This window comes from Liolophura sinensis, chromosome 6 (assembly GCF_032854445.1).
Source record: "Liolophura sinensis isolate JHLJ2023 chromosome 6, CUHK_Ljap_v2, whole genome shotgun sequence".
NCBI lineage: Eukaryota > Metazoa > Mollusca > Polyplacophora > Chitonida > Chitonidae > Liolophura > Liolophura sinensis.
In genome coordinates, this window is record NC_088300.1 from 10388960 (window position 1) to 10412257 (window position 23298).

Consider the following 23298-nt stretch of genomic DNA (forward strand, 5'->3'; position numbering starts at 1 on the left):
TACATGTCCTGTCCAGTGTGGAGCGGAATGTCTTTTGTAAGGTGCTTCAGTGAGTCAACATTTACTGACATTTGTATACCACCCATGACAGCTGTGACATGAGAATGCCATGTCACACTGTAACATTGATGGGCAGATTGTTACCATGCATGAATTGATTTGATTACAGCTAGCCTGCACTTACACTTGTAAATAGTCCACATAGGGCAGATGTACCATACCCATCCTCTGATTTTGGAGATAGTTACTGTGAGTAATGTTTGTTGCAGTGAAGCGTCATGTGTGAGTCTGATCATTGACCATAATGGTGTTATTACATGAGTTTGAGATCAGCAAGGCCTGTAACTGGTCAGATGTCCCCACAGCTTGTGATGGCCAACACCTGGTCCTTCCCGTCTCTAAAGCTGTGGTGGGGGTGTGGAACATGCAGGATCTTACAGCAGAGGTGAAAACTTACTATGGGCTCAATGCAAACAAATCAAGTATTATGTATCATTATATATGTACAGTGTAGGTATACTGTTCTTCCTCAGCCTTGTAACTTTGGGTGAATAATTTAGATGCATCACCTTAATTACATGTCGGTGTACTTCAGCACATGAGTGGCCAAACTAGAACTCCAGGCTAGTAAAAACATTTTGTGGAAATGGATGCATTCTTGGGATGTCTAGTTACTTGCAAACATAATAGACTCTTCTTTTCTCAGGATATATAAAAATATACTTTACCAAAGTGTTGGAAGATATCAAGAAAATAGACTAGCACAATTGATCAATTTGTAAACTTTCTGGTGAAGGCAATATATTTGTTTAAATACTGATTTGTTTAAATGTCATCTTGGTACACTTTATTATGGATAGACATATATTGCAACAACAAACCTTTCAGAGTTATCACATACCTAAATAAACTGTAGGTTTATGGTCTGTATATCATATTTCTGATAATCCATGTGATTATTTCTGTGTTAATTTCAGCCTTTACCTCTGGTTGGCCACCACAGGGAGATATCTGCCATATGTTTGGGCCATAGCTCCCTTCCCAAGCTTGTCTGTTCTGCAGCATCATACTACATTATTGTATGGGACATTCATAATGCTACACAGTGCCATCAAAGAGGTCTGTCAAAAATATGCTGAGTGGTGTTATTTTACTGTGCCTGATTTGGTGCATTGTGTTTATATACTGTGTCTGGCTGATGGTGATATATTGTGGGTGGGTTGGTGTATTGCGGGTGGGATGGCAATGTTGGTGTTTTGTGGATGGATGGGTGATGTTGATGTAGTGCGAGTGGGTAGGTGTTGTTGGTATATTGTGGGTGGGTTGGTGATAATGGTGTATTGCGCTTTGGTTGGTGATGTTAGTGTATTGCAGGTGGGTTGGTTATGTTGGTTACAGTCACAACTATGTGCATAAATTTTTTGTGACTTTTTCACACAGCTCTTGTTGAATTCTGTGGGCTCTTACATAGACATATTTCTCCAAACAGTTTTGTGGAAGTGCCCTCCCCAGTGTCATGGTAAGAACAAGGTAGTTGCCTCACAAAATAAAGCTTGGTAAAGGTTAATGGTTGATCTGCTTATTGTTGAACTGTACAAACTACATGAACAATTTATGCTTGTTTGATTGTGGTTAGAGTAGTGGAAGAGTTAATTTTTTTTATTAATTTTTGTCATTGTGTGTTATCTGTTTATATTTTTTCTGTCAAGGGGAGACAATCAAAGGGACTATAGTTGGAACCTCTTTAGGAAATGTGCAATGTGTGGCCTTCAATCCTGATGACTCCCTTCTGGCTGCAGCTGTTCAAAACCAAGTCCTCATTTTGTCAGCAAAGGTACATGTGTGGAAATATAGTTATACTTCATGCGTTTGAAGTTTAGCTAGGTTTTAGGTAAGTTATTTGAAGATGATCAAAATTGCTTTTGTGAGGCCGTTTTGTTTCATTTCAAGATTTTTGTTGTATTAGTTTATTTGGTGGTCATTGAACTCCTTACCCGAGATATGTCACTTTGTTGAAGTCAGTTACGTGGATTGTTTGGAAGAGTTGGAGGGTAGGGGTTGGTGGCTATGGGGTGTTTTTGAAAGTATTAATGAGTCAATTTAATTAAGAATGCGATTGAATAAATATCTCATGTAAACTAACACTGAAAAGGCAATCACCTTAACCAAACGACCTCAGTCAGATCTCAAGTTCCTATGTTGTATTACATAGAAAATAAATAGTTTTTAATAATAGTGTGGTGTATAGGACAAATATTTACCAGAATTTCTTAATAAACCACTTGATGATGTTAGACAGAAAAGCTGATAGCCACTCTAGAAGGCCACACAGCCCTGGTGACATCTGTTCAGTTCTGTCCACACTACACATTCACTGTTGTCTCTGTCTCCGAGGATCGCACATTTAAGGTGAGCTGAGATGTCATATCGAACACCTCCTGCAGAACTTCAGTTCATGATGACTGACCAGTCAGAATTTCCACATGTTAACAGTATTTTTTCAACTAATTTCAAAGTTATCACAGGAAACATTTATGGTGTCTACGGATACAAACAGGTCATAAACTTTCTGATTGCATACACCTTAAACTGCCAAACATAAATCATTATAGTTTCGAGTACAGTATTACCTGTGTAATTAGTTACATTGGTTGTTCATAGGTGTGGAATGTCAAGGAACTGTCCCTGGTCTATCAGTCAAGCATTATCTCTGGCTCTCCGTTCATTTCCATGGCTATGAATCCAAATAAGGAACAGGTTGCCATAGGAACCACAGATGGTCAGGTAAGATGGTTACTCCCATTGATTCTCTCTATCAGAATATGTACACAGAAGTCTTGACCGGATCTCAACACATTTTTGTACAGTCAAATAATTAGGTACTAGAGCTTCTTGTTTCCCTAATCTGTGTACATGTATGCGTTGTTTTGCATCCAGCTGAGAATCTACGACATGACAGATGGGAATGGTTTTCGCTGTCTCCATCATCTAGATGTGGTTAAGATAGCTTCAAGGATCAACTGTGGGAGGGAAGAGGCTGAGAAGTCCAGTGAACTAAATGGTATGGATACAAAATGTAATCTCTCTATGTACAGAAATGTTTTTATTCAGGGAAAAGTCTTGTCATCTGCTGTTATATTAATTTATTTATTTGATTGGTGTTTTACGCCGTACTTAAGGACATTTCACTTATGTGACAGTGGCCAGCTGGGTGGAAACCCAGCAAAGCCCAGGGGAAACTCACAACCATCCACAGGTTGCTGAGGGACCTTCCCACATACAGCCGAAGAGGAAGCCAGCATGAGGTGGGCTTGAACTCACAGTGACCGCATTGGTGAGAGGGCTCCTGGGTCATTACACTGCGCTAGCGTGTTAACCAACTGAGCCATGGAGGCCCCCCTCTGCTGTTATATATGTAGTAGCCGTTCATGTAATAGTGTGCACAGTGTTTTTTTTTTTACTTATACCCCAATAAACCTAAAATATTACAGTCAATCCTTACAATTTAATTTAAGAAATAAAAGAATGTTATCTAATGTTTTACATTCATTCCAAACTGTGAAAGTTCTATCATTACTAAGCAACGTCACATGTCCAGTGAATGAAATAATGAAAGAAAGTTTGCATGTGCCGGTGGTTTCAAGAATTGTGTAAAAACTTTACATTTAGACGGTGAAATCTGAGAGGGCTTTGGGTGCAGAAGACGCAGAACAAGTTGATTTTGTTTTGTGGAACACATGTTCTAGGCAGCAAGATGTTAAATAGTGATTTGCGCTCTGAATAACAGACTGCTGCTGTTGTTGTTGCATACAGAGGAGTGCATGAGGGAGTGCGTACACAGGTGACATCGTTATACTGTTCAAAAGGTGTGTAGTTGTAACACATGGAAGACCTCTCAGTATTTCAAACATACTGGTTATCGATGAACAGGAGTGTGTTTTCTTTAGAGATTTAAAAAAATGATCTCTAATTTGGAAAATGATTTTGTTCAAACTGGCTAGTTTTGGCGGGCACTTGGCTGTGCACAGATCAGATGCACCCACTAACTCAGCAGGAATGTCTGTGTCCGTGTCACTGTGTGATCAAGCTCATGGACAGGCACTATGTACTGTTTTACAGTGTTATATGCATGTATATAAACACTGAAAGAATAGTTGTTCATCTTGAATATCTATTAGTTGTGTATTGAAGCATACAGTTGCTGATAAATCTAGGAGACACCTTTTGTTTTGGCATTTTCTCACGTTTCTGAAGACGATCATGTACCATAATTGTCCTCTTTTTGAAATATGTAGTACTTCATGTATCTGTCTCATATCACAGGCCCAGTCACTGTCAGTAGTCGCCCATCTTGGCAAAGGGACCTAACTCAGTCTGGCTATGATAATAGTGCTGATGAGACTGATGTCACAGAAAGGGGATGTGCAATACTGGGGTTGTGTTACTCCTACCAAGGGGAGACAACAGCTGCAGCAACGGACATGCCTGCCTTTATACAGAGGGAGAATACAACCGTCAGGTACAGCTGCACTTGTAGGAGTTCACATGTAAGATGTGTATTTACATGTGCCACAAATCAGCCATTGTAATCTTCATCACATATATTTTTGACACGTGGGTTTTTGATTTTTTGGAACACGAATGATTTACAGGGAAAGCCCATTTGGAAAGAAGTCCACCTCACTAAACAGATTTCGCAGGCAGCTCTAAATTATTGTTGGTAAAGTTTTTGACTCCACATGTAAGGTATTTTTGCGCTTTGTGTTTGTCTTTACTAACTAACAAGTGGTTTGGTTAATTAGATGTACGCACTATTTTGTAGAGAACTACTGACATCTGCTCCCCTCCTTGTTGTGGGTACCTCTACAGGCTTACTGCAGGTCAATGCATTCACCCTAGAGGTCTACCAGTACTGGTCACTGCAGAGTGAGTATTGTGTTGTAAACATGCCCTCCCTTTCCGCCTGCTGGCAGGGTGCGAGCTCTGTTTTAAGTGCCGTTCGACGTCCTCAGAAAATTTGGGAGAATCAGATAATTTTTTCAGTAGATTTAGGATGACCTCTCAGTGACCTCACATAAGGCATGCGTTGGGTAAAGCAGATCTTTATCTTCACTCTGTGAACATTTTTTCTAATTTGTTTATGATTAAATTTTAGTTATTGTATGGTAGGAACCTGCAAGGTGACGGAGAACAGGGCAGCAGTTCTTCTCTCAGAGACTGTGAAGTGGCAGAAATGGTCAGAGGTTTATTTCTCAGAGATCACTGAACAATATTGGCTGGAAAGAGAGAGGCTTTCTTCCAAGGTGAACAGAAGATTCGTGGTGTGGCGAAACTACTGAGTGGAAGGATGTTTTATCAAATGCAATAGTGGAGTTCAGAATTGATAGTGGAGTTTTACCTGTGTATAGAACAGGTTGCCTGACAATAATACTAGGCTGTTTATACAGTCAAACTTTGGAAAACTTACAGTTGCAGTGTGTCGCGCATGTTGTGTATCAGTGGGGAATGTGGTTCCTGACTTTCATGCATAAAATTGTTGGTACCGTGGTAAGGCATGGACATGTGGAACAGTTGAATTAACTGATTATTTTCTGTGAGCTTATTTCTAGAAATACTGACTATTGTCAAAAGCTGTCTAATTGTATTTCACGTGTAAGCCGGAGTACTCTTGGCCCCATAGTTAACTTTACATAATATTTATAACCATGAAATGAAGGTCTTTGGCTTGTTTGCTAAATTTTTTTTTTTTTTTTTTTACTGCTGACCATATTCAGATTTGGATTAAAGAAGAATGGGTTTTTTTTTACCCGTTCTTGAGTCATGTGAACTTTACATCGTGACCCATGAAATGAGAGCGGTCTTCCAGTTCCACTTTTTATTGTATTCTTTGTGTATTTGTAGTGCTAGTAATAGCATGATAGTTGCACCCTATCTCATCAGCTGATGGATCAGGAAGCACCTCAAGAAGGACGGCCAGCTCTGTGTGTATTTAGTGACAGAAATAGCTTGATTTTTCTTGCTTCCCGTCAGCTAATGGATCAGGGAGCACCTCAGTAATGACGGCCAGCTCTGTTTGTATTTAGTGCCAGTAATAGCCTGGGTGTTCTAGTTGGCAGACCCCATCCCATCAGCTGATGAATCAGGGAGCACCTCAGTAATGACAGACAGCCCTGTGTGTATTTAGTGCCAGTAATAGCCTGGGTGTTTAGTTGGCAGACCCCATCTCATCAGCTGATGAATCAGGGAGCACCTCAGTAATGACAGACAGCTCTGTGTGTATTTAGTGCCGGTAGTGGCCTGGGTGTTCTAGTTTACAGACCCCATCCCATCAGCTGATGAATCAGGGAGCACCTCAAGAATGACAGACAGCTCTGTGTGTATTTAGTGCCAGTAATAACCTGGGTGTTCTAGTTTACAGACCCCATCCCATCAGCTGATGAATCAGGGAGCACCTCAGTAATGACAGACAGCTCTGTTTGTATTTAGTGCCAGTAATAATCTGGGTGTTCTAGTTTACAGACCCCATCCCATCAGCTGATGAATCAGGGAGCACCTCAGTAATGACAGACAGCTTTGTGTGTATTTAGTGCCAGTAATAGCTTGGGTGTTTAGTTGGCAGACCCCATCCCATCAGCTGATGAATCACTGAGCACCTCGGTAATGACAGACAGCTCTGTGTATATTTAGTGCCAGTAATAGCCTGGGTGTTCTAGTTTACAGACCCCATCCCATCAGCTCATGAATCAGGGAGCACCTCGGTAATGACAGACAGCTTTGTGTGTATTTACTGCTAGTAATAGTCTGATTTTCCTGCTTGCAGACCCCATCCTGTCAGTTAATGGATCATGGAGCACCTCAGTAATGACAGCCAGCTCTGTGTGTATTTACTGCTAGTAATAGTCTGATTTTCCTGCTTGCAGACCCCATCTCATCAGCTCATGAATCAGGGAGCACCTCAGTAATGATAGACAGCTCTGTGTATATTTAGTGCCAGTAATATCCTGGGTGTTCTAGTTTACAGACCCCATCCCATCAGCTCATGGATCAGGGAGCACCTCGGTAATGACAGACACCTTTGTGTGTATTTAGTGCTAGTAATAGCCTGATTTTCCTGCTTGCAGACCCTATCCCATCAGCTGAAAAATCAGGGAGCACCTCAGTAATGACAGACAGCTCTGTGTGTATTTAGTGCCAGTAATAGCCTGGGTGTTCTAGTTTACAGAACCCCATCCCATCAGCTGATGGATTAGGAAGCACCTCAGTAATGACAGCCAGCTCTGTGTGTATTTAGTGCTATTAATAGTCTGATTTTCCTGCTTGCAGACCCCATCCCATCAGCTAATGGATCAGGAAGCACCTCGGTAATGACAGACAGCTTTGTGTGTATTTACTGCTAGTAATAGTCTGATTTTCCTGCTTGCAGACCCCATCCCATCAGCTAATGGATCAGGAAGCACCTCGGTAATGACAGACAGCTCTGTGTGTATTTAGTGCCAGTAATAGCCTGGGTGTTCTAGTTTACAGAACCCCATCCCATCAGCTGATGGATCAGGAAGCACCTCAGGAATGACAGCCAGCTCTGTGTGTATTTAGTGCTATTAATAGTCTGATTTTCCTGCTTGCAGACCCCATCCCATCAGCTAATGGATCAGGAAGCACCTCGGTAATGACAGACAGCTTTGTGTGTATTTACTGCTAGTAATAGTCTGATTTTCCTGCTTGCAGACCCCATCCCATCAGCTAATGGATCAGGAAGCACCTCAGTAATGACAGCCAGCTCTGTGTATCTGACCCAGGGAAAGCAACAACAGGTGATTCATTTATCTCCACTTTGGGGATAAATCTTATGTATGAGAAGTTTAATGCTCCTCGTGGTTTATCGTGAAAGTTTATAAGTAGTTATAGTTGTGTCTAGGTGGCAGAAATACTTGTGTCTAGGTGGCAGAAATATTTGTGTCCAAATGGCAGAAGGTCTACCAGTAGTGAATGGCCACCTCTTCACTGCCCAGACATACATGAGGAGGTTGGGAGGTCAGTGAAATTGTGGGTTGCCAAGTTTTAGATCTACAAAATAAGTAATAATTAAGTTTTACCCAATGGATACACCTGGTGCTATACTAAGTCACATCATGTGAAATGTTTAGTTATATATATGAACCAAATCCCCAAAATCCCGTTCCTGTTATTTTGTAAATTTTGAGGGAGAACATGTACTCTCTCTTCTTTCTTCTTTCTGATAGTTTTTGGCTTTTCTTTTGAAATTTAAAATAGATGTTGCATTTTGTATTTTGCATGGTAGAGAGTTCCATATTGTTGGGTCAGAAAATGAAAGGCTGGTTTAGTACAGAGAGGAGTTTCAGTTGGGAAGGGATTGGCCAGGTGGTTTTGGTTTGATGAGCATAATTGTCTTTCCATGATATCTTTTAAGTTAAACAAATGTTTCATGTATTCTGGGTAAAAGTCATTTATTAGAGGCCTGTACACAGTAAGAGTTTTGTCTTGTTTAACTAATTTTCTGTTGGAAGCCAATCTAGAATTTCAAACATTTTTGATCTGAGATCAGACAGGCAGCTGTTCTTGTAGTTGAAAAATGCAATTCTGTAGATGTTTAGAAGTCAGCAGGTAATGTGAGGAAATGTATAGGCACCAGATATTGCGGAAAAGCAATCATGGTTTTTGGCATGAGCTGTCTCTGTATTCTTAATACTGATAAAAATCTTTTTTTTTATTTTTGAACAGATATGATTCATGTGTTTCTACCTTTTAAAGTACTCTCAGTGTAGATTTCTTTTGCTTGACATTTTGTTTGAGAATATTTTGAATATTGATGTTTAGAGCCATGTTTTCAAGATTGGTCAGTTTCTGGGTTTAATGCATATACAAACGTACATTGGCAATGGAGAACAAATTCAGCTCTCTGCAGGAATTGCTTGTATATGTCAAGCTGACACAAGGGGCCCGAGTTTTAATATGACACCAGAAGTTTGAGATAGTAATAGCAGAAGTCTGTTACAAATATACTTCTGGTGATAGTTATTGTTGTTGTTGTAACCTTTGCTGTTTGTTCATGGCAGTGGGTAGGAGAAACAAAATTTCATCAATTGCCATCAGGTATCACCCGTATCACTCCTGCCGCAGAACTGATCTGTACTGAAACTGAAGATGAAAGCAAATTTTTAAGACTTCTCAGAAACCATGAAACTGCAGAAAGTTCAAGTTAGTTTTCTATTTGCTTTGGTTCTTGAATAGGTTTGGTGCATCCTGGGAAGCCTCTTCCAGAATAAAATTCACATCTTGCGGTGGGACTTGGTGACTCCTCAGAAACCAGTCTCCATGGTGATGCCACCTGTGGATGCAAGTCTGAGTGACAGGATGTGTCAGCTAATGACTCTGTCTGATGATAAGGGGGATTTTCCTGGGGAGGAGACAGTGATAACAATCCTGTCACAGTAAGTACAGTTATGATGGAGGGGAGAAAAGTAACAAGGAATGAGACATGTAAACTCTTCCTGTCTGTTTTGATCGACCAAAATGGACATACGCCATCTCAAGATTATTCTCTGTTGCATGTACTTTTACCTGTACTACAGATCTTAGGTTAAATGGAAGAAGACCATGACAAAAATAAGTTGGGGGAATCAGCAGAAAAGTCAGCAGAGTAGTTTGAGTTATGTGAATGTTTCCTGGTAACTGTGAACATCATCAACTGGCCAGCAAACATACATGTAGGTATAACACAAACTTGATTTCTCTTTTAAGTCTGAAGGCTTTAGCCCTACTATTTTAGGGTAAGAACTGAACGTGTGTTGTTCGTGGTGGTTTCTGGTAGGGTAGTTTTTGATTGAATGGCTGCTTTTATAGTTGCTCTGTTACCCATTTTCTCCATCACATCTGTTTATAGTTACCGTACAACAAGCTACATGAGTTTTAGTTGACTCAATCATTAGTAACCAAAGACTACCTAAACTGAATGACAAATACTTGTTTTTGAACCATGTCTTTATATATGTAGACAATAGAATTTTTCATGAAAGGATGTTGCTTTGTGATTTCAGTGCTCCTCTGCTGGAAAATTCTATTCTGAAATCAGAGCTCCTACCCAAACAGAAGAATGGTGCCAAACCAGTCACTGGGAAAGGCAAGTTTAAGGATAGTCACTAAGACACATTATACACGTGTATGCAGCTACACACACATGTAATTAATTGTTTCATAAAAAGTGTCCATAAAATTTGACAACATGAAAACTTCATTTTTGCCAAGTCTTGATTTTTTCTTTTGATCAAGTTTTTGATTTAATGTGTGTTTTGTTTCATTTATACAGGAAAGTCCTCTAACCCAGCAACCAAGAAACTCCCAGGTTCTGTGTCAGATCAACCATTGACATTTAAATCGAAGGTCAAATCTTCAGGTTATACCGCTGCTCCAAGGTTAGGATATAGGTAGATTTTTGTTTATGTTTTCATCTAAACATAGAAATAAAAAGCAGCTGTACATGACAGCAGGTTTCATTAAAAAAAATGCATGCTGTTCAGCATGATTCGTTATAAACATAAAATGTGGCATAGTAGAATATTGTGTACAAATGTCTCTTCTTGTTTTTTAATGCCTTCAGCCAAAAAAACATGTTTTGGGGTTTTTCAGAAAAGGAATGTTTAACCCACAGACCAATGTCAACAAAGGCAAACTACCTGGCAAGAAACCCTCTCCGTCTCTCTCAGACAGGTAAGAAACACAAATTCATCACTATCAACAAAGGCAAATCACTCAGCATTAGTATAAGCATCTGTTAGAAAACTGAAACAATTTTTATACTCAGTCTGGACCACATTCCAACTCTCTTGAATTGTTCTATGTCCAGATCTTAGCTTACAAAGTCATCATTGTTTCACAGCCAAATCTCTTCATGACTTGATCACCATGTTATGATTTAAATCCATAACACCTAAAGTGTCAAGTTTTTAGAAAGACAAGCTAGAAATTCTTTAAAATTCTGCCTTTTACTGAACAGAAGTAAGTAAGGATTCTTTTGGTATGAATGTGTAATACATTCTTATAATAAATTAGTTTAAACATGGACTTTAGTTGGAGGCAGTGCCTTACCCTAGGGTAAGTGTTGAAGAGAAAAGATATTTTATCTTGAAGAGAAAAGATATTTTATCTTGGAGAGAAAAGATATATCTATCTACTAACCATATGCTCAGCAGAATCTTACTGTATTACAAGAAATCTCTTTCTGTGTAAGTTTTGTGGTTGTTGTAATGAAACCTTTCAGTGAGTCAATAATCAGTGTTTTTTACGATTTTGATTGGTCAGATTAGTAATGAAGGAATATCCCATAGACGACGGCGCCCCAGTCCACTTCTGTACCTCAGTGTGTGTGGCAGAGCGCCCCACCCCGATCAACTCCCTCACATTCTCAGGTCAGTTTCTCAGCTATTCCATCAGTGATCATTTTTCAGACCTATTCCAGTGATGTAAAACTTTTTTTGTCATGAATACCACTACCTAAGGTTTCAAGCAAAATATGTTTCATATCACTGTGTAATTTAACATTTGTTCTGTACAAATTTGTATTAATATTCACAAATATGGTTGCACATTCCTACTACACAAGAACTAAATCAGCCATGGACAACTCATGTAAAACTTCTAGGGTAGCACTCTGTAAAACCCAGCAAATATGACATACAACTGTATTATGCTTGCATGATAATATGCTTCAAAGGCTGTCATGGGAATCACATTTTACATTGTCATTCGAATCACACCATGCAGAGTTCGTAACCAATGCAGACGAACAAATACAAGGAGTAATTTTTCAACAAACACGATGTATCATTATGTTCTTTCAATAAATTACATAAAATGCCACTAGCATGTGCCGAAACTCAGAAAAAGAGAAGCTCTAAAGGAAAAAAAAATTCAAAATATGAATGGAAGGCTCTGTCAAGTCAAGTAAAAATCAAATTTGTAATGCTTGCTATGCAGGTTCTGTGTGGGAAATATGGTGTCAGGCTGATGTGGCATTTTGGTGCCTCCTATGCATTGTACTGGTGTGGTGTTGGAGTGATTAGCTGTACACCAGGTTAACACAAAGCAGTACATTTTGAACCACAGTGCTGTTCAGTTGCCAAATGTGCAGATTGCATTGGTCAATGTGGAGTCTTCACAGTACACTAGCATTAGATCTACAGAGGTCAATCAAGTCTAAAGGGTCATCTCATTATAATCCATGAAGAAAACACATAATCTCTGAAAGTGTTACAGAGCTGGGTGACGTTTCATTTGAGACTGACAACAATTCACATCTGGTAGGTCAGATACTATGAAGGTGAAAGACCAGCACACCAATTTGAGAGTGTTTATTACAGCACACTACGTGCACACAGCTGGAGTGACACATCAGCAGCGTAGACCAACATGATTCAGTGTTACTGGTGTCAGCTCTGATAGCCTTCTGCTGGCTGTTTTGTGGTGTTTATTTTATTGTGTAGTGTTCATGGTATTGTGTGGGGTGTGTGGTGTTGATGGTATTGTGTAGTGTTCATGCTATTGTGTGGAGTGTGTGGTGTTGATGGTATTGTGTGGTGTTCATGGTTTTGTTTGGTGTTTGTGGTATTGTTTGTTGTTGGTGGTGTGTGTTGTCTACTTGATATCTTGTGGTGTTCATGGTATTGTGTGGTCTTCATGGGTTTAGGTAAGTGTTCATGGTATTGTGTGGTGGTCATGGTATTGTGTGGTGGTCATGGTATTGTGTGGTGTTCATGGTATTGTGTGGTGGTCATGGTATTGTGTGGTGGTCATGGTATTGTGTGGTGTTCAATGTATTGTGTGGTGTTCATGGGTTTGTGTGGTGTTCATGGTATTGCGTGGTGGTCATGGTATTGTGTGGTGGTCATGGTATTGTGTGGTGTTCATGGTATTGTGTGGTGTTCATGGGTTTGTGTGGTGTTCATGGCATTGTGTGGTGGTCATGGTATTGTGTGGTGGTCATAGTATTGTGTGGTGGTCATGGTATTGTATGGTGTTCATGGTATTGTGTGGTGGTCATGGTATTGTGTGGTGTTCTTGGGTTTGTGTGGTGTTCATGGTTTTGTATCTTATTTCACAGACGATGGACACAGCCTAGTGTGTGGTTTGGGAAACAGAGCTGTTCAGGAGTTTACTGTACCTCTTACAGGAAAGGGCACAGCATTTACAGGTACATATTCAGAGCCTAGTTTTTTCTTTTGTATTGTGATCCACAATAAGATGTCTAAAGTTTCCACTGATTGAAACTGAATATATTAGCAATTCAGAAGACTCATTCAAGCAGTTTGGTGAAATCTTATATGTATAGATGATTGACTTGTATGGCTCTGAATGACACTCTGTCCTAAAGTGCCGGGAAGTCTCAGTCTTGCGATCAGCACATACAATCATACAAGCCAGTAATCTATTAATTACATTCCCCTTAAATAATGCTGTAAATTCTTATTTTCATGAAATCTCAGATGCCGAAATCAGGCCAACGTGTCTCTTGAAATGTTACATTTCATTCCATTCTCTGTCAAATTCATTATTACATCATGACGTCACAGAGAGTAAGCCATTACAACCAGTGAGGTCAAGTCATGGCATACAAAGAGTAAGCCATTCAGCCAGTGAGGTCAAGTCATGACATCACAGAGAGTAAGCCATTACGGTCAGTGAGGTCAAGTCATGACGTCACAGAGAGTAAGCCATTACAACCAGTGAGGTCAAGTCATGGCATACAAAGAGTAAGCCATTCAGCCAGTGAGGTCAAGTCATGACATCACAGAGAGTAAGCCATTACGGTCAGTGAGGTCAAGTCATGATGTCACAGAGAGTAAGCCATTACAACCAGTGAGGTCAAGTCATGGCATACAGAAAGTAAGCCATTCGGCCAGTGAGGTCAAGTCATGACATCACAGAGAGTAAGCCATTCGGCCAGTGAGGTCAAGTCATGACATCACAGAGAGTAAGCCATTCGGCCAGTGAGGTCAAGTCATGACATCACAGAGAGTAAGCCATTCGGCCAGTGAGGTCAAGTCATGACATCACAGAGAGTAAGCCATTCGGCCAGTGAGGTCAAGTCATGACATCACAGAGAGTAAGCCATTTGGCCAATGAGGTCAAGTCATGACATCACAGAGAGTAAGCCATTACGGTCAGAGAGGTCAAGTCATGACATCACAGAGAGTAAACCATTACAGTCAGTGAGGTCAAGTCATGACATCACAGAGAGTAAGCCATTCAGCGAGTGAGGTCAAGTCAAGTCCATTATGATCTCATACTGGACAGTTGCCTGTTACTACATAATATTACTAGAGCTGGCCAGTTAGGTGAAATGTAATAAATGGTATGATTTTCCCTTTACAGGTCATAATGGCCCAGTGTCTTATGTCCATTGTAGTCATGGCAACCATCGTCTTGTGTCCTCATCAGAAGATCGCACAGCATGCCTGTGGGTCAAATCTCAGTCAGAACCAATCCTGATCATTGATAAAGTCAACAACAACTTCTCAGCTCACAGGGAGAGTGTGGGGGTAAAAAGTTGGGAGAAGGTAATGGAAACAGCAGTGATGGATTCGGTGGGACAGAGGTCTTAACTGATACTGAAAATGACTCTGCAGTGATAAAGGGTATTGTTTCATTGAGTAGCAGAGATAACAGCATAGTATGTGGAATAGTGTGAGGTGTAATAGTGTGATGTGTAATAGTTTATATTATAGTGTAATGAACAGCAGAGATAACAGCATAGTATGTGGAATAGTGTGAGGTGTAATAGTGTGAGGTGTAATAGTTTATATAATAGTGTAATGAACAGCAGAGATAACAGCATAGTATGTGGAATAGTGTGAGGTGTAATCTTGTGATGTGTAATAGTTTATATTATAGTGTAATGAGTAGCAGATATAACAACATAGTATGTGTAATAGTGTGAGGTGTAATCTTGTGATGTGTAATAGTTTATATTATAGTCTGATGAGTAGCAGAGATAATTTTATTGAACAGCCTTTACGCTGCTACGAGGGGAAACCTTTACATTGCAACTAGTAACTGTTATAATGCAATGTAGTAAGTGTTATGCTGGCATGAGTAATAAGCAGTGAGTAAGTAAACTATACAGGGCTGATTAACAACAATACCATTGTGTATACATTTGTATGTCCAACTACATACTATATGCAGCTAGTGAAATTTATAAAATAAAGAGACTGTACAAACCCCAGTTTCTACCAGAAGAAAACTGAAGGATTGCCAAATCTGGCAATACAGAACACATTTTACAAACATCCACATTGAAAATTTCAACATGTACATTATATTGCACCTATTTCTTTTAATCATGTACATGTAAATAGAATTTGACTGTGATTTCTTTGTTCTCATATATTTCTTGTCAACATTGAAGTTGTTTATGTGCAATGGCGTTTGCAGGAGAACCCATCCTTCAGCAAGGATGTCAGATGTGCTCAGTTTTACTATGTGGACAAGTTTGTTTTGCTTGTCTCGGGGAATTCCTTCTATCTGTACAAATATCACCTAGATTCGACAAGAGAAGATATCAAAAGGTTAGTTTAACTTGTTGTTAAGAAAACCTTCTCATGAATTCTCTGAGCCAGTATTCTCAGTTTTGTTGTCTTATATTTTTTGATGTGTAACCTGGATATTTTGGTGCCTCTTTTTTGTTTTGTCATTTATCAATAACATAATATCATCCTTTTTGAAACTTTATCTCAGGCGTATAACTGAAATAAGCTGAAATTTAATTACTTACATGTAGATGTAGTCACATCAGTGTATATGGTTTTAGATTCTCTTTGTTGCTGTTTTCATAAAATTTTCTTTATAGGTATTTAACAAAAAGTCGCTACAAATTGGTGAAGTCTTTCCAGCTGCTTCAAGCTCAGACTATTACAACATTAACAGCTGTCAATAGTTTTCATTCTTGTATCCTTTGATTTATTGTAAGCAAAATCGAGAGCCTTATGAAACTGGTCTCTAAACAAGGAACCTTACAAAACTGGTCTCTAAATCAGGAACCTTACAAAACTGATCTTTAAATCAGGAACCTTACATAACTGGTCACAAAATCAAGAACCTTACAAAACTGGCTGCAAAAGCAGAAACCTTGCAAAATTGATCTCTAAATCAGGAACATTACAGAACTGGTCACAAAATCAGGAACCTTACAAAACTAGTCTCTAAACAAGGAACATAACAAAACTGGCCACAAAATCGGGAACCTTACACAACTGGCCACAAAATCAGGAACTTTACAAAACTGGTCTCTGAATCAGGAACCTTATAAAACTGGTGTCTAAATCAGGAACCTAGCATACAAAACTGGCCACAAAATGAGGAACCTTATACAAATTGTCTAAATCAGGAACCTTACAAAGCTATTGGGAAAATTTGGACCTTCAGAAAAATGACTGACAAAATGTAGAACATTTTCAAAAATACTGACAAAATTTGGAGCATTACAGCATGCCTAGCATATCATATAGAACACAACAGTTCCTACAAAACAAAGGTAAAGTGGCATATCTTATTTTGTAGTATGTGCTAATCTACAATGTTTACTTGTTACAAACTGTGTATCTCAGTTCAACCAGTAACCTCTAACACGGATCCTTCATGACTATGCATAAGGTCACAATCCTAAACTCCACCCAGATGTTACCATGGCAGCAGGATCTGACAGGTCTGTGAATATCTATGATCTGAATGAAGGCAGAATATCTCGAGTGATGACAGATGTCCATACAAAACACTGCCATGTTATCTGTCTGAATGAGGTCAGTGCCATCCCAGATAAATGCTTTTTATAGTGACGTTTAGATTTCAGAAATAGGGGACTTTCAAATTTTTCTCTATTTTTACGTCAATAAGATTACTATATTTCACCTGATTTGGTATGTAGAAATGCACTTTCGGAAGAGTATGAAGACCATAAAATAATACTTTGAGTGCCAACAATTTTTTTGGATAAGAAATTGATCAAAATTCGCAAAAAAACTCGTAAAAATGGCCCTATAAGGTGGATAAATCAGTCGAGTGGTGTAAAATTGTTTCACTTTGAAAATCTGATCTTTTTGTGATAATGATGTATATTTGTTGTTTCAGGGCTTGTCAACCATGTCTCACCCACCCAGTGTCTGTGATCTGTTTTTGATAATAATGTATATTTGTACTTTCAGGGCTTGTCAGTCATGTCTCACCCACCCAGTGTCTGTGATCTGTTTGTGATAATAATGTATATTTGTGGTTTCAGGGCTTGTCAGCCATGTCTCACCTACCATGTGTCTATGATCTGTTTGTGATAATAATGTATATTTGTGCTTTCAGAGCTTGTCAGCCATGTCTCACCCACCCAGTGTCTATGATCTGTTTGTGATAATAATGTATATTTGTACTTTCAGGGCTTGTCAGCCATGTCTCACCTACTATGTGTCTATGATCTGTTTGTGATAATAATGTATATTTGTACTTTCAGGGCTTGTCAGCCATGTCTCACCTACTGTGTGTCTATGATCTGTTTGTGATAATGATGTATATTTGTGGTTTCAGGGCTCGTCAGCCATGTCTCACCCACCCAGTGTCTGTGATCTGTTTGTGATAATGATGTATATTTGTACTTTCAGGGCTTGTCAGCTATGTCTCACCTACTATGTGTCTATGATCTATTTGTGATAATAACGTATATTTGTGCTTTCAGAGCTTGTCAGCCATGTCTCACCCACCCAGTGTTTGTGATCTGTTTGTGATAATAATGTATATTTGTGGTTTTAGGGCTTGTCAGCCATGTCTCGCCTACTGTGTGTCTATGATCTATTTGTGATAATAATGTATATTTGTGCTTTCAGAGCTTGTCAGCCATGTCTCACCCACCCAGTGTTTGTGATCTGTTTGTGATAATAATGTATATTTGTGGTTTCAGGGCTTGTCAGCCATGTCTCGCCTACTGTGTGTCTATGATCTGTTTGTGATAATAATGTATATTTGTGCTTTCAGAGCTTGTCAGCCATGTCTCACCCACCCAGTGTTTGTGATCTGTTTGTGATAATAATGTATATTTGTGCTTTCAGGGCTTGTCAGCCATGTCTCACCTACTATGTGTCTATGATCTGTTTGTGATAATAATGTATATTTGTGCTTTCAGGGCTTGTCAGCCATGTCTCGCCTACTGTGTGTCTGTGATCTGTTTGTGATAATAATGTATATTTGTACTTTCAGGGCTTGTCAGCCATGTCTCACCTACTATGTGTCTATGATCTGTTTGTGATAATAATGTATATTTGTACTTTCAGGGCTTGTCAGCCATGTCTCACCTACTGTGTGTCTATGATCTGTTTGTGATAATGATGTACATTTGTGGTTTCAGGGCTCGTCAGCCATGTCTCACCCACCCAGTGTCTGTGATCTGTTTGTGATAATGATGTATATTTGTACTTTCAGGGCTTGTCAGCTATGTCTCACCTACTATGTGTCTATGATCTATTTGTGATAATAATGTATATTTGTGCTTTCAGAGCTTGTCAGCCATGTCTCACCCACCCAGTGTTTGTGATCTGTTTGTGATAATAATGTATATTTGTGGTTTTAGGGCTTGTCAGCCATGTCTCGCCTACTGTGTGTCTATGATCTATTTGTGATAATAATGTATATTTGTGCTTTCAGAGCTTGTCAGCCATGTCTCACCCACCCAGTGTTTGTGATCTGTTTGTGATAATAATGTATATTTGTGGTTTCAGGGCTTGTCAGCCATGTCTCGCCTACTGTGTGTCTATGATCTGTTTGTGATAATAATGTATATTTGTGCTTTCAGAGCTTGTCAGCCATGTCTCACCCACCCAGTGTTTGTGATCTGTTTGTGATAATAATGTATATTTGTGCTTTCAGGGCTTGTCAGCCATGTCTCACCTACTATGTGTCTATGATCTGTTTGTGATAATAATGTATATTTGTGCTTTCAGGGCTTGTCAGCCATGTCTCGCCTACTGTGTGTCTGTGATCTGTTTGTGATAATAATGTATATTTGTGCTTTCAGGGCTTGTCAGCCATGTCTCACCTGCCCACTGTCATTTGTGGTTTCTTGGCTAGTCACCTGTGTCTCATCCACCCAGTGTCTGTGAACTGTTTGTGATAATAATGTATATTTCATTGCTTACCAGCAATGTCTAACCTGCCCACTGTCTGTGATCTGTTAATGACAATGATGTACATTTGTGGTTTCAGGGCTCATCAGCTGTGTCTCACCCACCCAGTGTCTACGACCTGTTTGTAACAGCTGCTATGACAGACAGCATCAAACTGTGGGACATTAGGACAAACAGGTTACACAATCTCATTGGCTAATACTTGCCTTACAAAGCTGAAGCATGTCCAGTGTCTTTTCCAGTCTCAAACATATACCATGTATCAAGTTTATGAATATTTACTGTCTTTACCCAGGTTAAACATATTCAGTGTATTTACCTAGTTTACTGATATTTAGTTTCCTTACTTAGCTCAAAAATATTTAGTGTCTTTACCAAGTTCATAAATAATTGGCATCTTTATCAAGTTCATGGATATTGTGTCTATAGGCAGGGAATGCACATTTATGTTCTAGACACTTAGTTAGCACTTATGACTAAAGTAACATTTTGTTGTTTTCTCTGAATAAAAAGTATTGTTATGTGTTATCAGGTGTGTGAGGAGGTATGAGGGACATCAGAACAGGTGCTACCCCTGTGGTTTGGCCCTCAGTCCATGTGGACGCTTCCTGGCCACAGGGGCAGAAGACAAATCTGTGAGTACCTTTGTGGTGTGTTGTCAGGTGTGTGAGGAGGTATGAGAGGCATCAGAACGGGTGTTACCCCTGTGGTGTGGCCCTCTGTTGTTGTGGACACTTCCTGGCTGCAGGGGCAGAGGATAAATCTGTTAGTACCTTTGTGGTGTGTTATCAGGTGTGTGAGGAGGTATGGGGGACAGGTATTATCCCTGTGGTCGGCTTCCTAAATACAGTGCATTGCCTAATTTCCAGGCTTTCATTTGTGTATCAAAATTTTAAGACAAGCACATGTTTTAGCATTTTTCTCTGTAACATTCAGTTACAACAAAATGGCCCAGAAAAGCTTGTGATTGGTGCTGTGTCCACATATTTAGGTATTTTTGTGTTTTTATTTGTAGGCATATATCTATGACTTAAGAGCAGGGGCATACCTTCACAAGATGACTGGCCACACAGATGTAGTCTCTGATGTTGCATTTCACCCTATCAAACCACAGGTGAGTTGTCTAATTAGTGATAAAATATTACCTGGAAATAATTTTGAGGTTTCAAGAGTCATGAATTGAATAAGATATTAATTCTATGATAAGATTCCTCAGATCTTGTGTACTTGATGACTGGAAATAGAACATTCATTGCTGTCAGGCGCGAGTCAGGGTAAACTTGAAATCTGAATAGAGTAAACATCAGATATTACATGTCGGCCATGGTCAACAAAGCTGTTGTAGTCCTCACGTCATCTCTATTTCTACATTAATCCTACAGCCATCTTATCGTCTGGACATTTGGAAAAGTGACCGTATGTCCATTTTTATTCTTGTCTTTTTATGTGTGACTTAATAAGTGTAATTAGTTGGCCAGTGGAATTGAGAGATTGAGAGTTACATACGTCCACACCGGGATCAGCTACAGCGTTAATGCTGTGTCTGACACACAGTGTGTAGTTATCACTGGTGTACATACAGGTAACACTGGGGCCACTTTAGCAAAACTGTCACATTTCTTGTAACTTTTGGCATAAATGATGTTGTCTATGTTACAGTGACTGCGACATGATTTATGAGAAAAGTTAGGAAAAATTGATTTACAAAGTTTTGGAAAGTGGCCCTAGGTTTGTTCATGGATAGAGGGTAATATACTTTCTCCTGGGATCCCACTGAACAATGAGTGATTTGAGCCCTTTCCTGTTTATTGCAGCTGGTTACAGCCTGTTTGGATGGGAAAGTTCGTGTCTTCACCACAGCATCTTGACAAACCACCAACCAGAATCAGGAAGAGCCTGTTTGATGGGTGATACTGATAATACTACTGTAGAGCTTAGAAGTCCATCATGTGTCATAATGTAGCAGATAGTGCTGCTGTGATGATCAGAGACATGCTCATGCTATGGACAAACAGCAACCCGCTGAAATCATGTCACAGGTCTGCACCCTGTTGATCAATCCACATCACAACAAGGAGACTTGCCAAGAAATCGCAGACAGTGCCTCATGGTTGTCAGAAACAATTAAGCACAAGTTCTTTGAGGATTAAATTATGAATTTGATGATATCAAATTATGCACATCTCCATCCACTGTTGTATTAAATAATGTATGAGAAAATAAAAGCATTTTCATTTCAATGATGATTTTGTTTATTGTACCTTTTTATTTAATCTTATTTCAGTCTTATGTGATAAAATAGAGAAACATAAATAAAGGATATTACAAAAATCACAGTCAAGTCTAATATTCTTATTATTCAAATTTCTCAACAATTTAGTGAATGACACAGCTTTTTGTGTTTGAGGAATGTATCTCATTAATACAGTGCATAGTACAACCCTTAGCAAGACGTCTCGACAGAGATATCACAGAGTTACACACTGATAAACATGCTGGCACATGTTTCATACATATACACTAGTAAAGATGCTGACAAGTGTTACCTGGATGTTTTGCTCATTCTGTGCCAGTAAGACCAATATCTAGGTGAGTTAGATCATGAACATGGGTTTTGTAGACATAATCAACTGGTCCATACAAGCTGGTTATGGACATGTCAATGCAAAGAAGAAAACATACTGGGACCTCTCAAAAATTTTAATGTACAATTGGGAAACACAAAATCTTGTTCAATTAGAACGACCATATGAATACGATGTTTCTAGAAAAAATAATGCACCATGGATATTGCCATAAATAAAAACAGAGAAAAAGTTTATGACAGAAGTAACCCTGTTAGTACTGAGCAAAGTCAGTGATCACACAGAGTGTATGTATCAATGTTATATGTTCATGTCGCTCATTAAATTAAACATATATGAACTGGGCAGTTTGGAATATTTCACTTGTATATATATTTTGACATCATGCCAAAATCATACACGACCTGGAGGACAATCAAACGTTTTTGACAAAAAAGGGGGAACAAAGTTAGGAGTAGGAAACATTTCTTAAACATCACACTTGGTAAAAAAAAAATATTTTCTGTATTACTTACAGAAATGAATGTCATACATGTATGTGTTTCACCAGTGATTCGGGTGACCACAAAATCATTCACCATGCCTGAGGAATGGTCCACTAAACTACCATAGTTCTTGAGTAATTCATACCAAAGGTATGTCATCATGACTATCAGGCCAGTTGTGACATAACAGCATGACAATCAGGCCAGGTGTGACATTACAGCATGGTAATCAGGCTAGGTGTGACATAACAGCATGACAATCAGGCCTGGTGTGACATAACAGCATGACAATCAGGCCAGGTGTGACATTACAGCATGATAATCAGGCTAGGTGTGACATAACAGCATGACAATCAGGCCTGGTGTGACATAAAAGCATGACAATCAGACTAGGTGTGACATTACAGCATGACAATCAGGCCAGGTGTGACATTACATCATGACAATCAGGCTAGGTGGTACATTACAGAATGACAATCAGACCAGCTGTGACATTACAGCATGACAATCAGCCCAGGCGTGACATTACAGCATGACAATCAGGTCAGCTGTGACATTATAGCATGACAATCAGGCCAGGCGTGACATTACAGCATGGCCGTCACTCCAAGTGTGACATTACAGCATGACAATCAGGCCAGGTGTGACATAACAACATGACAATCAGGCCAGGTGTGTGACATAATAGCATGACAATCAGGCCGGGTGTGACATAACAGCATGACAATCAGGCCAGGTGTGACATTACAGCATGACAATCAGGCCAGGTGTAACATAACAGGATGACAATCAGACCAGGTGTGACATAACAACATGACAATCAGGCCAGGTGTGTGACATAATAGCATGACAATCAGGCTAGGTGTGACATTACAGAATGACAATCAGGCCAGGAGTGACATTACAGCATGACAATCAGGCCACGTGTAACATAACAGGATGACAATCAGACCAGGTGTGACATAACAGCATGACAATCGGGCCAGGTGTGACATAACAGCATGACTATTTGCCCAGCTGTGACATTACAGCATGCCAATCAGGCCAGCTGTGACA

At 39.4% G+C, this 23298-nt stretch overlaps 1 protein-coding gene across 2 annotated transcripts; it reads left to right on the plus strand.

Moving 5' to 3' along the window:
• Positions 1 to 216: 216 nt before the first annotated feature.
• LOC135468127 (WD repeat-containing protein 27-like) lies at positions 217 to 23296 on the plus strand. 2 transcript variants are annotated; one of them, XM_064746201.1, is made up of 24 exons: positions 217 to 445; positions 978 to 1119; positions 1710 to 1834; positions 2296 to 2409; positions 2662 to 2784; positions 2938 to 3061; positions 4324 to 4519; positions 4823 to 4926; positions 7726 to 7811; positions 9250 to 9449; positions 10056 to 10138; positions 10325 to 10442; positions 10645 to 10725; positions 11317 to 11423; positions 13115 to 13204; positions 14386 to 14570; positions 15448 to 15581; positions 15863 to 15960; positions 16690 to 16811; positions 19252 to 19349; positions 19705 to 19807; positions 20188 to 20286; positions 20987 to 23009; positions 23136 to 23296. In XM_064746201.1, exons 1-23 carry the CDS (start codon positions 305 to 307, stop codon positions 21038 to 21040), a joined length of 2727 nt encoding a protein of 908 aa, XP_064602271.1. In that variant the 5' UTR covers positions 217 to 304; the 3' UTR covers positions 21041 to 23009; positions 23136 to 23296. The 2 variants fall into 2 exon arrangements, with proteins under 2 accessions (XP_064602271.1, XP_064602272.1); XM_064746202.1 differs by having other exon boundaries at positions 10325 to 10430; positions 23136 to 23283.
• The last annotated feature ends 2 nt before the right edge of the window (positions 23297 to 23298 follow it).

Coding starts and splice junctions, on each gene's coding strand:
- LOC135468127 (XM_064746201.1), top strand. CDS start 305: ATGGTGTTATTACATGAGTTTGAGATCAGCAAGGCCTGTAACTGGTCA. Junction 11,424..13,114: donor CAACTCCCTCACATTCTCAG/GTCAGTTTCTCA, acceptor CTTATTTCACAG/ACGATGGACACAGCCTAGTG. Junction 14,571..15,447: donor GGGTAAAAAGTTGGGAGAAG/GTAATGGAAACA, acceptor TGGCGTTTGCAG/GAGAACCCATCCTTCAGCAA.